General features: G+C 41.1%; 1 protein-coding gene across 1 annotated transcript in view; it reads right to left on the bottom strand.

Annotated features, from left to right (window-relative positions):
- Positions 1-16157, bottom strand: part of mRpS31 (mitochondrial ribosomal protein S31) — a 71201-nt gene that overhangs the window by 35494 nt on the left and 19550 nt on the right. The window contains exon 3 of the mRNA XM_067152924.2: positions 10954-11080. Coding sequence (XP_067009025.2) covers positions 10954-11080 — 127 coding nt within the window. The remainder of the gene's footprint in view (positions 1-10953; positions 11081-16157) is intronic.

Raw genomic sequence — 16157 nt, 5'->3', positions numbered from 1 at the left:
GTTAAGTGGGAGCACCTATGGGATGCACTGCAGAGAATGGAAGTTCCAGACCACCTGATATGGCTAATTAATGTGTTCTTTATCACCGCTGATCTGCATTTAAGGCTGTCACCCAGGTGACAGATTCCCAATTAGTTGTTTACTTAAATGATTTCAATGAAGGTCAAAAATCTTTCGTAAATTATTTCAATCTCTAATCCCTCTTCCTATAAACAAGTATAAAATCTCAACGCCAACAACAGAGTCAAGGTCCATGTCAACAAAATCTTCTCAGAAACTTTCAAAACCAAGGCAGGACTCAAACAAGAAAGCATCTTATCCTCTCTGTGGAACAACATCTACTCTGTATATCATGAGAAAGGTCCTCGACAACCAGAACAGTGGCATTAGAGTGGATGGCTAAACTATCAGCAACCTGAAATATGCTGATGATAACCTCAATGAAACCACAAACGGCAAGGAAATGGAGATCATAGTGGACCGTCCGACTATAGTGAGCATGGAGTATGGTCTTGGGATCAACAGCAAGACAAGGTTATGATTACTGACAGGGCAAATAACAACTTACCATACATAAAAAAAAGTAAATGGCTTTGAAGTAAAGGAGAAAATTTTTATATTTGGGGGCTCTAATCTTGAACATTTTTTTTTTTTTTTTTTTCTAGGGGCTTTACGTCGCACCGACACAGATAGGTCTTATGGCGACGATGGGATAGGAAAGGCCTAGGAGTTGGAAGGAAGCGGCCGTGGCCTTAATTAAGGTACAGCCCCAGCATTTGCCTGGTGTGAAAATGGGAAACCACGGAAAACCATTTTCAGGGCTGCCGTTAGTGGGATTCGAACCTACTATCTCCCGGATGCAAGCTCACAGCCGCGCGCCTCTACGCGCAATCTTGAACAACAGAGGTTGCTCATAGAAGATTAAGAGAAATCTTGAAATGGTTTGCACAATTACTTGCAAGCTAAAAACTTCTGAAAAGACAGGAAAATCACCAAGAACACTAATCTGAAGTAGGTCAACATTTTAAAATTTCTGATTGTCTCATACACTGCTGATGATGATAATATTCGATTCTCCTAAAACGTTGAAGTCGCTCCAGTACAAAGCAGCTACTAGAGCCTCATCACCAACTATGTCAAAATCTTCACGCTGAGTTTCCACAGGACAATTTTAGCAATGGTACAGTTGTTCCAAGTCCCAAAAGGCACCACAGTCAAAGACATCATTTTGTGTAAAGCCCCATTTTTTAGGGTGGCCCTAATTCTTGACATATCAGTTCTAATCTATCCCCTTCATTCTCCACACTGGCCACAGTTGTGAGGCATAAGTTGGAGTCCCCTCAATCGGTATATTCCTGTCCATGATGTTGACTGTTGCTGTCACTACTGGTTCCCGAGACCACTTGATTTAGCTATTGCAGGCTTGACACTCTTCATAAAACTATTCCATGATCTGAGACATTATCGTACTGTTTGGCAGCCATGCAGGGAATGATGACTGCCCGTTACTTATTTCATTTCCTCAGTTTCAGTTGCCACTTGCCGTCAAACAAGAGGCGGGAAAGGGCTATTTCTTTTCAAAATTAGTCAGTGTGCAGCATCCAGAGACAATATGACATTTCATTCAAGGGAGTATCCACTTTCTTGGAATGCACAGAGTTGACCCATACGGGACAAGCATACTCAACTGCAGAAAAAGAAAGTGCCAAGGCTGTAGTTTACACAGTTGCTGGGTGTGCTCACCAAGCGCACCCTGTTAACATCCTACGTAAGCAGTCCCTTACTCTAACATTAATCCTGACAGAATGGAATGTCTTTTACATGTGAATGAATGATCAAGTTGAACTCACTTGAAAACTGGAGACAACTCGAGTTGTCTCCCTTCCTAACAGATATTCAGTTTATGCTCAGCAGCAGGACTGTGAAGTTGGAACAGTTGCAACCAGTGTTATACTAAGTTTGGTTTTAGAAAGTTGTCCTCATACCACATAACAGATCTCTGAGGCAAGTCTGCAGCCTGGATTCTATGTCCTCTAATGACTTGGACTTTGCTCCAACATCGAGATCATCAACATACAAAAAGTGCTTAGTGTCCTGATTGATAAGTTTATCGTTTGTGTATACACTGAAAAGGGATGGTGCAAGGCCACTACCCTGTGGGAGGCTATTTTTTTATCCCTCCTCTCCTCTATTTACTTTAAAGTGTCATCTGAAATCGTCTATTTTGCAGGAGGTATTGAATGATGCTTGCGAGTTTGAAATCTCCCGTTTCATCAGAATCAACAGCCTCTTCTTGTTCAAGAACCTTATCATCTACTTCTGTCCCTTGATAGAGTTGTTGGATATGTTCCTGCCATCTTTCTGCCTTGTCTTGTTTCCCTACAAGTGGTTTTTCATCTGAGATCTTAATAATAACAATAATAATAATGTTACTGGCTTTACGTCCCAATAACTAATTTCACAGTTTTCAGACACGCCGAAGTGCTGGAATTTAGTCCTGCATGAGTTATTTTAACCTGCCAGTAAATCTACCGATACAAGGCTGGTGTATCTGAGCACCCTCAAATACCAACAGACTGACCCAGGATCACACCTGCCAGGTGGAGTCAAAGCCTCGCTGAGATCTTAATATTCATACACCTTGTTTTCATTTCTCCAAAGGTATCCTTGATTTTCCTGTATGCATCTACCTTTCCTACAGCCATACAATCTTCAACATCCTTGCACTTTTCTTTCAGCCATTCTTCCTTAGCTGTCCTGCACTTTCTATCTACAAGGACCTGTATTCTTTTCTGCCCTCTACATTTTTTGCATTCTTGTACTTTCGCTGTCCGTTGGTCAGGTCTAGTACCTCTCAAATAATCCACTGCAGTGGCATATACTGAGGGCTACCAAGGCTATCAGTGAAGCCCAAACCTCAACTGAGAATGATGGAAGTCTAAAACACGTTATAATGTAAGCATCTGAAACATTGTTCCATTTACAAAACTTGAAAGCAGTGAGAAAAAACATCGCACAAATTTCTGAAAGCAAGGCATCAGAGACTGGTATTACAGCCCAGACTCTCGTCCCCCTCCCCTCTTCTCGCCCCATGCGGCTTGCTGCTGTACATCGGAGAGGAGCGGGCACTGGGGTGATAGGTGTGCTAGGCATCGGTCCGTCACATCGCCACAGCTAAGTATCAACCATGTGTTACTCATTGTATGTACTTCCTCACCTCATACTTCTGACTAGTTTTTCTTTTTGCTAATTTGCTTAACGTTGCACCGACGCAAATATATCTTATGGCGACGACGGGATAGGAAAGGTCTAGGAAGTGGAAGGAAGCGGCCGTAGCCTTAATTAAGGTACAGCCCCGGCATTTGCCTGGTGTGAAAATGGGAAACAACGGAAAACCATCTTCAGGGCTGCCGACAGTGGGGCTCTAACCCACTATCTCCCGATTACTGGATACTGGCCGCACTTAAGCGACTGCAGCTATCGAGCTCGATCATACTTCTGACTTAATTATATAGATAACAGAGTGCTGGAATTTCACTCCCGATTACTTCTACATCCTTATAGGAAGACACTGCAGGGCTGCTGTTAAAATGAAATGCAATCTTTCAGGTTTAGTGTTCTATTTTCTTGGTTGGAATCGAACCCATGATCATGGGTTGGACACCACCACTGATCTCCCGAGGAAGCTAATTAACCAGTGAACGATGGGTATGACCTTTGTAATATTCAACATTTTTATTTAATACTAATACTAATAATAATAATAATAATAATAATAATAATAATAATAGTGCATGGCATCTGTATAGGCTTGGTGATGACCTAATGAGGATAAAATGAATGGCGAAGACATCATAAACACCCAGTCCCCAAGACAGGGGAATTAACAGTATGGGGGGGGGGGGGTTGATTCTGAAAATTGGGGCCATCAGACCAAAGGAAAGCATTCTATCCATTTAGCCACAAAGTTGGACTTTCATTTGCTAAACCTAAGGCTACCGTCTCCAATGATCAAGGGTTGACCATTGGTAGTAGCAGAGACCAGGACAGTAGCTTGTGAAACAACCCTGACAACACAGCAGGCTTCTCCATTCGCTATTGGCTCCAGTTCAAAACGCTGAAGGCTTGACTTTCACAAAATCAACTAATGAAAAGGGGTAACCTAAGTCTCGTGGTAGCCCAAGTCTTGATCCCAGCATACGCCACTGATCCACTAATTCTTACTTGATCTTACCTTTCTTCCTAACCTTTCCTCAGCAGTCCTACTGATCTCATTTTTCACAACTGTTCACTCTTCACCTACTTCAGCCTTTTCATTTAGTCCTTGTGCAACATGTTCCTTGAAACAATCCCTCACACTCTTTTCTTTGAAATTATCTACATTCCATCATCTTGTATTCCTTTCTTTCTTCAAGTTCCTCAACTTCAAATGGCATTTCATGACCACCAAGTTGTATATTACAATCCATATCTGGTTTCTGAATCCATGCCTAATCATCACGAAGTCTATTTGATACCTTCCAGTGTCTCCAGGTCTCGTGCACGTATATAGCTGTTGTCTGTGGTGTTTGAACCAAGTATTAACAAGGACTAAATTATGATTGATGCAGCTGACTTCTTTAATTCCTTTGTCCCAGTCCAATTTTCTAATGTATAGTATTACCTTCTCTTCCTTGGCCTACCAATGCATCCAATCTCCCATAACAATTAGATTCTCATCTCCTCTTACATATTGTATTGAATATTTCATCTCTTCAGATATTCTTTTGAGCCGGGCTGAGTGGCTCAGATGGTTGAGTCGCTGGCCTTCTGACCCCAAATTGGCAGGTTCAATCCTGGCTCAGTCCGGTGGTATTTGAAGGTTCTCAAATCAGAGTCGTGCAGAGAGGCCCACCGCACAGCACTTCAAACCCACGGGCTCTGGCAGCCCAGTCTGTGCAGTGCCGTTCTCTTTTGACGCAGCCACTTACTGGTCCACAGCACTGGTCTCATACAGCCCACCACAGTGCACCACACTGGGTGGGCTCAATATAATAACCTTGACTACTACTCCGCAATAACAAGTGCGCCATGTACAACGAAATGTTCACTTCGCACTTCTATTTGGATCCCTCCCTATACGAATTCCCGTACGCTAATAACATATTCCAAAGTAGGCTTATCACATTTTGAAATAAAACGATAGAGATCTCTCCTGCACTATAATAATAAGAATAAGAATAAAATACAAACAGAAACTTTATTATAAACTAATATTCATCTGCAATTGACATCATATTAACTGAAAATGAATCTAAATAACACGAAGCATAATCATAGGACTTCATTCACGTTTAACTCAAAATAAAATACAAATTGAAATGATGTGCAATATGCCAACAACAAAAACAAAACTAAACATAACTTTTACTTAGTGTGCATAGTTTATTGGCCACTGATTAATGGTGGTGGAATTACTCTGAATGAAAAGAGAATCAACATTGTCTGGGTGTAGAAGAGACTGTCGTGCGTTGAGAATGAAACCCGCTGAACTGAAATTTCTCTCTGAAGCTGAACTTGATGCTTATCATACATAATACTTTCTTAGCGATCTGGTGAAGTTTCGGATAGTTTTGTCCTATATCTTCTTTCACACTACAATTTTGCTTTAAATATCTTTCCAGCTCATCTGTTGGAATAGGATCATCATCAATGTCAGCCCACGAAGCAAAATTCATTTCTTTGGCAGCTTGTGGTATAGTCGGAGAGTCTGATGACTCGGAAACATTAGAATGCTCGTCATTCGTGCAAACTCATTCATCATAATTTTTTTTTTTTAATCTAATCAGATAAAGACAAAATCAGTCCGACTCCTTTAATGTGTAAACCTACATAAAGTTCACCGCAGATCGCACAGCACACAAAATTAATGTCTTTCCCATCACCGTCAACTACAGACCCGTGCGCTAATGGGAGAAATGCACCACTGCGCTGCAAGTGGCGAAGTTCGTAAGTAAATGTGTTTCACCGCGCAAATATCTGCTGTGGCCTCACCGTGCGCTGCCGTGGCTGACTAAATAACAACAGTGGGATTTAAGAGTGTTTTATGCATCAACAATTGGCTAAATTATTCCAAACTTGCAGAAAGTGGTCATGTATAAAATTTAGAAGAAAAACAGTTAGCAGGAAATAGCAACAGCAATAAATGCAAATGTGATAAATAAGAAACATTGGTTCACTAGATATCCTACCGTTTTACGATAGAGGCAACATAGTAATTTATGTATTAGTAGTGGTTGAGAACGACATTAATGTTCATATATACATTCAACAATGCTGTCTTCAGAAAAATATCCTTGGTCTATTTCTAATATGATATCATGTTACCATAAGTTAATGCTGCTAGGAAGGCAATTAATTTTTAATTTTAATTAATTTTAAACATAACCATTTTTTCTAAGGAAGGCCTTGGTAACAATTCTTATTATTTCATGAAGGCAAATAACTGTTTCCATGAAATGTAAGCATATTTCAGCTGTTATGCAGTTTGCTCAGAACATGTCACTTTGCTTACTGATCGACTGTGAATGGTCTCGACCTCCCATCTCAAACGAAGGGAAATATATACAACAGGGGGAAGAAAGTAAAGGAACTTTTTCTGGTAAAAAGGCTCAGGCTTGATGTTGGACCTATTGAAATTCCTGATTACAAAACTGCATGTACACTATCAAAAATTCTGCATGACAAGAAAAATTCTGAATCACTTAAAATCACCAATAATTTATATTGTGTATCTGTATTTATAATATAATAAAGCCTGCCTCTGTAATATAACGGTTGGCACTAGTAGCTGCCTTCCTCGTAGGCCCGGGCTTGAATTTTTTTAAATTTTTTTTTTGCTAGTGGCTTTACGTCACACCGACACAGATACGTCTTATGGCGACTATGGGATAGAAGGGCTAGGAATTGATTGGAAGGAAGCAGCCATGGCCTTAATAAAGGTACAGCCTGGTGTGAAAATGGGAAACCACAAAAAACCATCTTCAGGGCTACCAACAGTGGGATTCGAACCAACTATCTCCCGGATGCAAGTTCACAGCTGCGGGCCCTTAACCACAAAGCCAACTCACCCGGTATGAGGGTTTGTATATGTTTAATACAGTGCATGTAGCTCATTTCCATCAGGGGTGTGCTTGAAAAGAAATGCAACACCTCAGGACGAGGACATAAATTTACGGATGTAAAATACGGTATTTCTGGGAACTATTCTGATTGCGCAATAGAGGCCTATTCTGTAATTATATTTGTCTGCTGCCTTTCCAAATCCATTTCCTTAGGCTGTGACAGAATACTATAAAATTTCACACTTTGGTCTGTAGTACAGTACAGTATATAATAGTAATAATAATTGTACCGGGAGGTACACCTCAACTCCGCACATTTAAAAGAAGCACTTAAGGAATGCTATCTCTCATACAAATCTTGAAACAGCTAGTGCATGAAGTTGGGACATTAATCAGAAGATGTCACTCATAAATCACAGAGTAATGTATTATTTTGAAGTTGCCTAAACTGACTGGATTTATTTATTTTGTTTTGGTGTACAGCAAGAAGTTCGAACTTTTCTCCATAGATGTCCTTACAAAAACTGTGGTCATGCACTCTGGTGCACGGTGAAAGAACTAGTGATTTAAAGAAGTTTTGTGTTCTTATGTTTTCTCAACTAAATTAATGTTCATTTACTTTGTTATTTCAAGGTTTGCAACACTTCCTTCTCATCCCGCAAGCTTTTGAATCTGGCCAATAAGAAAATTTTGTATTTATTTTTCAGCCTATCACAGGCTTCTGTTTTAAAACTATCCAATAAAAATGAGAGAGTGTGTCCAGATTTAGTCCAGAGCCTTCTCGAACCATCACCTCGGGTATATAAGCTTTGGCTTTTCAAGCTACCTTGTCTTATTGATCATCGACTTACTGAGAGTGTGTGTATGATAAGACAGGACGCGGGGCACCTCATTCTTCGCCAGGCAGTACACCAGCCCAGGTAATGGCCACCAGTTTTCTATCTTTGTAGCTGTCTCCACAAACTTACCCGAGGGAAAGGTTTTAAACTTTAACTATGTAACTGTTTGATTTCTAAAATATAAATTACTTCTTGCTAATGTAAAATTTCATGAAGTCTTAAACTGTAAATCAGGGATAGAGAGTGTGTTACCCTCTTGAGTTATCCTTCAATTTATCTCAAGGTGACTATGATTTTGTAACTGTTTCTCTTTCTGTAAAGCATTAAATTAACCTTTCACTCTGGTCACCTCAATAGCTTGGGATTAGCATCTGTATCATCGGACCGCAACCCAATTAGGGTTTTATACTTGGTTTTCTTGGAGCGCAAGTGTACGCCTCCATACATTTTGTGTTCGGGCCAGTAATTTAACCTGTTCTTCTTTCCACAAGGGCCCAGTAGTTTGGGTAATAGATAACCCTCTGTACAAAAATTGTAAATTGTAGGTTGGGCCTAGAGAGGCCGGAAATTGTAAGATTTCTGTGTAATGTTGCCTGGAGTAGGCTGTAAGAAATCGGGAGCCAGTCTCTTTTGTTGGATTCGGAGAGTTTGTAAACTCTTTCTGGATTTTATGTGATATTATTAATGACTTTGGAAGGCCGTAAATTCATAATGGTTGGAGCAAAGTGCTCTGGAATTAGGATATTTCTGTCCTTGTCTAAATAACACAACATTTGTGAGGTTGTAAAGTTGTAAATTAGGGGCTTGAAGCCAAAAAGTGTTAAATTCCCTATTCTGGGGTTTTCTATTTTTTATATCAAAACTGTCATTGTACCGGATGCACTGTTTGTAAGTTTGATTTTCTGAAAAGAAATATAACCTTTATTTAAAGTTTTAAATTAATTTTTGATATCGTAGATAGACCCATTCCAATCATCACCTTCTTTCACCTCTCTCTGAACCACGGAAACTCCATAATAATAAATAATAATAATAATAATAATAATAATAATAATAATAATAATAATAATAATAATAAACATTGCTAAACTAATTTGTTTGTAATTGTTAACTTATTTGTAAAATGGTTAAAATTAATTTTTGTAGAGTTATTTTGTATTAATTAAAATGTAATAAATCTCGAATTACTTCTTGCGATTTACTGCTAAGATACACAGTTTTTTTAAATGCATTTCATGTGGTCATAAAGGAAACCTCTGTATCACAGTATCTATTAATACAGCCAACAAGAAGCATATAGTTCTGCCCAAACATTATGACATTAAAAAATAATAATCTGAAGACAGCACTGTAAAATGATCCTCCTTCTTATTCTTAATTTATTTATTAGGGTCCGTTTTTGTGTTATGCCCAGCCACTAGTAGTTTTTTTTAGTAAAGCCAAAACTATGAAGGATGATAAATTCATTGTAAAGGGAGGAAGATAAGAAATTATCTGAAAAAACATACGTAGGTATCATATACTATGTCAAAATAAACTTAGGGATAGAGAATGTACAGGGACAGAAGGTTCTACTCTTCAAGCCAGTGTGATCCTTCACGGCAGCTATCTACATCATAAACATGACCGGATCAACAAATAGGGAATATTCTAATGCTGGCTTCAGACAAAAACATAGAAAGGCATTCAGCGATAAAGGGCCACTATAAAACTGTTGAATGTATGGATATAAACATCACAAATTCCAGCTTCTTATGCTCAGCTGTTTATGAAGGTGCCTCTAAGTAGTTCTCATAATTTCTACCCGCAGCAGCACATTGCTATATGCACGGAGCCTACAGGTTTGAATACCGACCAAATACTAATTTTTAAGTTTCGAAACCAGTTCAGAAGTCTTGTTGTGCAGTTTCTAGATGGTTTTTTATTTCACTTTTTTGCCACGGTTTCTTTTCTTTTGGAACCACAGTTCACATTCGTTTCTGATAAAAGGATCGATGGGGAAGTCAAACAGAAAACCACAGTAAACCTGATCGTCTCCACTTGAGCATAATGTAACGCACTCCGCTGACAAGCAGTTCACTGTAGATACTGAAGCAGTCAGCCCATAGAACTACAACAGTGATGACCTTGGCTCACCACGTGCGAATGACATAGCGCTGCCCAGACCGGCCCGTGCGGTAACGTCACGGGCTTCACATGTTCGAGCCTTTCAAAGCTCACTGTGGTCTATTGCTGAAGCAACTCAGGGGCTCAGCCGCTGTGCAGGACTCTGTCTCAAATGTGTCAGCATCGTGTCCGTAGATTTAGATTTATCGGCACATAACAGAACTCCTGCTGGACTAAATTCCAGCACCTCGGCATCTACAAAAACCGTAAAAGTAGTAAGTGGGACATAAAGCCAATACATTTTTTAAAATTATTATTATTTAGATATTCTTTTGATTTCTTCATCATCTGCTGAACTAGTAAGCATATAGACCTGGATTATTGTGTAGACATCTGCAGAGTCACATGTGGTTTTCCAACGAATCTCTACAAAGTGAGGTACATCAGGCCTCGGACAGCTTATCTTTGGAATGACATGAGCGTGACATAATCAGAGGTCTTTGTGCAACTGGATTTTGAAAGGGTTTCATGACCTAAGTAAAAATTACAAATGTCTAATCCAACACTAAAAGTAGAGAAGCAAATATGGATAACACGAGACGGAATAAAAATAAAGAATGAAGAAAAGATCAGGTAGTATAATACATACAGTAAATGACATGCAATGTACTGGACATATTCATAACATGGTATGCAGCATCACTAATATTAGCAATCCGGTTGCTGTTCTTTTGGCAATAAGCCCTCAGAGCATGGTGATGCTCCATGATACTTTCTTGCAAGAACATGTATTACTGAAAATAGACGAGAATACTGCTGTATAAAAACTTAATAATGTATTAAACATTATTAGCTTTATATCTGGAAATTCAAATTGCTATGAAAGGATTATAAAGTGTACTCACCAGATGCTCTGTGTTTGGGTGCACTGATATCTTTCCCATCATCAGTTATTTGTCGTTCCTTACGAGCTTGCCCCTTAGGTTGTGCAAGTTTATTATCTAACGCAGATGAAGATGGTCTCTTCTCTTCCTAAAAGGAAAGAAAATATTTAAAATCTGCTTGCAAATTTAACCAGAATCCAATCAGGAAATGCAGGCCTACATACAGGATCATAGAAATATAGTTAATATTAATTTTGGGAGGCATGAGATACATATACAAATGAATTCAGGCAGAAAGACACCATTTAACACTAGCAATGAAGTATACAGACAATAAATGTTGGTGACAAAGCACTTACTGACAACTAGAACATAAATTTTTCAGTACTATAATATATGTTCAGAAAAATTATAATATTTACATTTCAAATAAGGACAAATATAAAGAGCAATTTTATACAAATGAATTTTCTGACATCTTCGTTCAAGCAGATTGCGGAAGAAGGCGCAGTGCTTCAGATCTGGACCACCAGTACCACAGTTGCCATTTGGAAAGGGAAGGGTGACGTCAGCAACTGTGTGAACTATAGACCGATTCCACCCGCTATGTCACACTATGAAAAATCTTTGAGCGCATCCTTGACTGTTGCCTACATGACATTGTCAAGATCACATGCAATCAGTGTGGCTTTCTGAAGAGAAGTTGGACAACTGATGCCATACATGGTACCAGGCTGCTCACAGAAAAACACAATGAGAAGAACACACCTGTCCACATGCCCTTCTTGGAGAAGACATTTGATAGAGTTCCTCATGCACTGATTTGGCATGCACTCTGACTGCATGGTGTTCCTGAGGTGTACATAAATTGGATGTAGCTCCTGTATTGTAAATGTAGCACTGTGGTGTGATGTCCAGCAAGGATCTCTCCTCCTTTTCCCATCCAGGTCAGCATCCAGGACAGCATCCAGCAAGGTCCAACCCTCTTGCTTCTGCTCTTCATACTGTGTATGGATACAATAACAGCTGTTATCCAAACCCCACATCCATGGACACTCCTATATACCAAGAATGTCCTGTTTGTCCTGTTGGCTGCAGAAGAATGCCATACTCTTAAAGAACAAGTGCAGAAATGAGACACCAAGTTTGCCAAAAATGGACTAGAGCTGAACATCATGAACACTGAATACACAGAGTTTATTTATTTGTTTATACATTATTATTTTTCTCCACATCTACAGTATTTTCTACCTTGATGATCCTTAATGGAGAAAAATAACATTGCCCAACCTAGGTACATTCCTTCAACTTCTTATACTCTCCTTAAAAACAATAATAATAATAATAATAATAATAATAATAATAATAATAAAATTACAATAATAACAAAAAAAACTGAATAGGATTAGTGAGCCCTGTAGGCAGTGCTAACTGCGAGGTCGAGCCTGGTGATTACCAGATATTTGGTGGAAACCAGAAAATCGCAAGGCTGCTCACGATAACAGTAATACTATGGATTAATAGGAGTAATAGCTTCCACCGGCCCTGTTAACAGCCGGTTAGAGCCTAGTGAATACCAGCTAACTTAGCGATTGACATAGGAACATGAGGCTGCTCACGAACCACCCCGTCTCTCCACCAGGGAGGCCAATGATCTGCCTCCTCTGCCCTGAGTGTGTCAACAAACCCAAAATTTAAACGGCTATCCAAAATGCTATTGTAATCCCTTAACGCCTAACCTGTTCTACTGAGGTTTGCTGACACCCTCATAACTTACGTCACCCTCTGTGTATGTGTGCAACTTCCTCTAGCATTTCAATATGACCACTTCTTTGACCTGGTTGTGTCAGCATGTCTAGTATTACATTGTACACTACATGCTGAGACAACTATAACATTCCGTTTACACATTCTACTGTCTCGGGGCCATCCTAATTACTGCTACATTACCAAGTCCGTAAATTATGAACTGTTGCATCACTACCTCTCTTGCCATCTCTCTTTCCATCACATTTCCTACGTATACTAACCATAATCATATATTAATTTATACCATCGCCCAACCTATTAACCACTAAATAAGCTTATCGTATACCACTCATAGTCACTTCATCATTCCTCTAAGCAACCTCTCCTCCCAGTCACCTCACCACTACCTCTTTTATCAAACTGACATACAAAGCCAGACAAACTCCACATTTCAAATTATCGTCCACCTCCTCAATGTTTCTCTTCCATTCAAATTGCTCATAGTCAAATTCCACACTTAAATTCCAATCGCATATCCCTCAACTTTTTACCATACCATTCCTATAAACGCAATCACTCTTTCCTCCAGCATACCACCAAATCTTCCTTTTACAGGTAACAGAGCCTGAACCACCATCCACACTGTCATTACCACTTTTATCATTCAAACATCTGTGCAAACACTAATCATGCCATCCGACCTTGTGCCCTCTCAACTTATCATACTAGCTATATCACAGAATCTCTCCATCTTCAGCTCTTTACCAACCATGCTCCACTCACCTTCCAACTATATCCTTCTCACTTTTCCTTAAATATCAATCTTCTTATTGCTCCACCATACCACCTCTTAATCATCCTCCACATTTGCTTATACCACCACTTCTTTCTCCTTCAGTAATTACCATACCATATCTATAGTTTACACACTCTTATCTCACGTAGACCACTAAATCTTATTTTCACCATTCTCATATTACAATTACTATTGACATACAAATAGCATACTGTAATGGTTATAGCGCCCACCATGCCAACTTGCTACGGGCTGAGCTCGTCACCCATCGCCCCACCCCCCTTACGCTCGACCGTGCCAATTGCAAGCAACACTTAAGCGCTCTCTTCTATCCGTGGTTGCGCCACATGGGACGATGGAAATTACTCGACTATTCATCTGGAGTGTTCCATCTCGCGAGGTTCCTGGATCCATCGAGCATCCGGACGATTCTAGAAGGGATAGCGCAGGTATAAAAGAGAGGAACGACCTGCCTACAGTGAGTGAGAGTTAGAGTTAGTTAGTGAGTGAATGAGAGAGAGATTGAGTTCGCTGATGTGAGTTAGCGAAGAGCGTAGTCAGTGATAGCCCGGGCCGAGATGTCAGCCTGATGGAGTATCTGCCTGTTGGAGTCGAGGACTCGTTTCTGTTTCTCTGATGTCGTGTGTGTGAGTCCCTTGAGGCCGGCTCCTGGAGAAGAACCTTGGGTGTTCGGGAGCAGCGCGAAGGAAGACTGGATGCTGACGTGTGCAGACTGCGAACGGAGTTCAACAGATTGAGTGAACAGCGGATACTATCCCGACCTGCGAGACTGACGTGTAGGCTGTGGACCGCGACAGCGCTAACGAGTGTGACTGAGTGACTCTGTGTGTGTGTCATTGTAGATGGAACATGAGAAACTAAGGCAGAGTGCGAACCGTGTAAGTGTACTTGTGTAAGTTGTAAGCTCGGCTATTGTGTGTGTGTGTGTGTGTGTAAATATGTAATAGTAGTGCTTAGTTAAAAAATCTTAGAAATAGGACGCTACCAGGTTCTGTACTCATTTATTTACTCATCTACCCCGCCAACACGTTACAACTGGCGTCAGAAGTGGGATGGACAAGTGTGATAAACTAGTGCATAACCTCTTACGTTACAACTGGTGTCAGAATCGAGTACCTGGTAGCGTATTTTGTAGTCGACAGAAATTTCTACTAGTGAAATGAATTCCGAACAGCTCCAGATTTTTCTAAGCAAGTGAACTTGAAAATAAAATTTTATCTGGTTATGGCAAACTCATTAGTGAACTGAGATCTGAGCGGAGATCAAACCCGGACCAAATGAAAACGGACTCAAGTGAACGGAAGAGCGAGCAGTTAAATTCAGAAAACGAAGTGCGCTCTCTCGAAACCGAGGTCGACAACGACGATGTGCAGAATGACAACCAACTGGACGAGAAGGGGTTCGAAGAGATGCTCACGGTTGTGGAATCTGGAGTTCGAGGCCCAGCGGTAGAAGTGAGTGCCCTGCGTGCAGAAACGATGGCTATGGAGACGCGAATGAATCCTGCTAGCAGCGATGGCGGCTCCACCATCGTGAAGTTGGAAACCCTACAGGACGACGGGATTACTTCCAAGAGAACATGCCGGACCCAGTTCGAGACCGGATCAACGTCCAAGAAGAGTGCCGAATACCCGATTGCTGGACTACGTGTACAGAAGATGATAGTTCAATGCAGCCCCCAGCCAAGTTTGACCAACGAGGAGGTTGTGGGAGTGCTCGACGTACGCTGCGGTGTCCACCAACCGAGAGCCACCTACCGAGTCCAGTCGCAGGAGAGGACTCAGCACACAGATATAACGCCGTGGATAATCGACGCCAAAATCAAGCGACTAGGCGACGTGATTGTGGAAGAGTTATCGCTAGGTGACACCAAGCTCGAGGCGGCTGAGGCCTGTGATAAACTACGTGGCGCTGAGATCCGTCCAGGGAGGACGATCGGCAAGAAACAGAACTACGAAGAGGCTCTGACAATGGCCCACGAGACAGAGGCAGCGATTGCAATGGCACGACTGGAGGGACCCCTACTAGGAGACGGAGCAGCAATGGAAGACGAACCGATGACCAATGAACGACAACGCCACCTGACCAGGACACTTGTTCTGGCACGAAGCTGCGTGCCGGTACGAACATCGAATTCCGCACCCCGGAAGAAAAGGAAATTCAGCAGGGCTAAATCTGGGGCGAGCAAACCAGTCCCGGGCATCACACCAGAGGACTACGAAGGCGCTCAAGCCCTGAAAGTAGACGCGGGTGTGGATGAAAGGAAAACCACCGAAAATCCAGCTGCCATGCGAGGACTTGCTGATCATTACCAATGGGGACGAGGACACCGTCGACCGGACCCAGTGGATCCCCCGTGGAAAGGTGGTGGCCAACCGAACAAATCGCCTTGCAGAGTATCGTGGAGCAGCTCGGGACAAGCAGCCTTAAGGAGGGGGCAATGTAATGGTTATAGCGTTTAGACACTCTTATCTCAAATAGACCACTAAATCTTATTTCCACCAATTCTCATATTACAATTACTATTGACATACAAATAGCATACTGTAATGGTTATAGCGTCCGCCATGCCAACTTGCTACAGGCCGAGCTCGTCACCCGTCACCCCAGCCCCCTTATGCTCGACCGCGCTAATCGCGAGCAACACTTAAGCGCTGGG

The sequence above is a fragment of the Anabrus simplex genome, chromosome 8, assembly GCF_040414725.1.
Source record: "Anabrus simplex isolate iqAnaSimp1 chromosome 8, ASM4041472v1, whole genome shotgun sequence".
Taxonomy (NCBI): domain Eukaryota; kingdom Metazoa; phylum Arthropoda; class Insecta; order Orthoptera; family Tettigoniidae; genus Anabrus; species Anabrus simplex.
The sequence above is the reverse complement of the archived record's forward strand: the minus strand, read 5'-3'. Positions and strand labels throughout refer to the sequence as shown.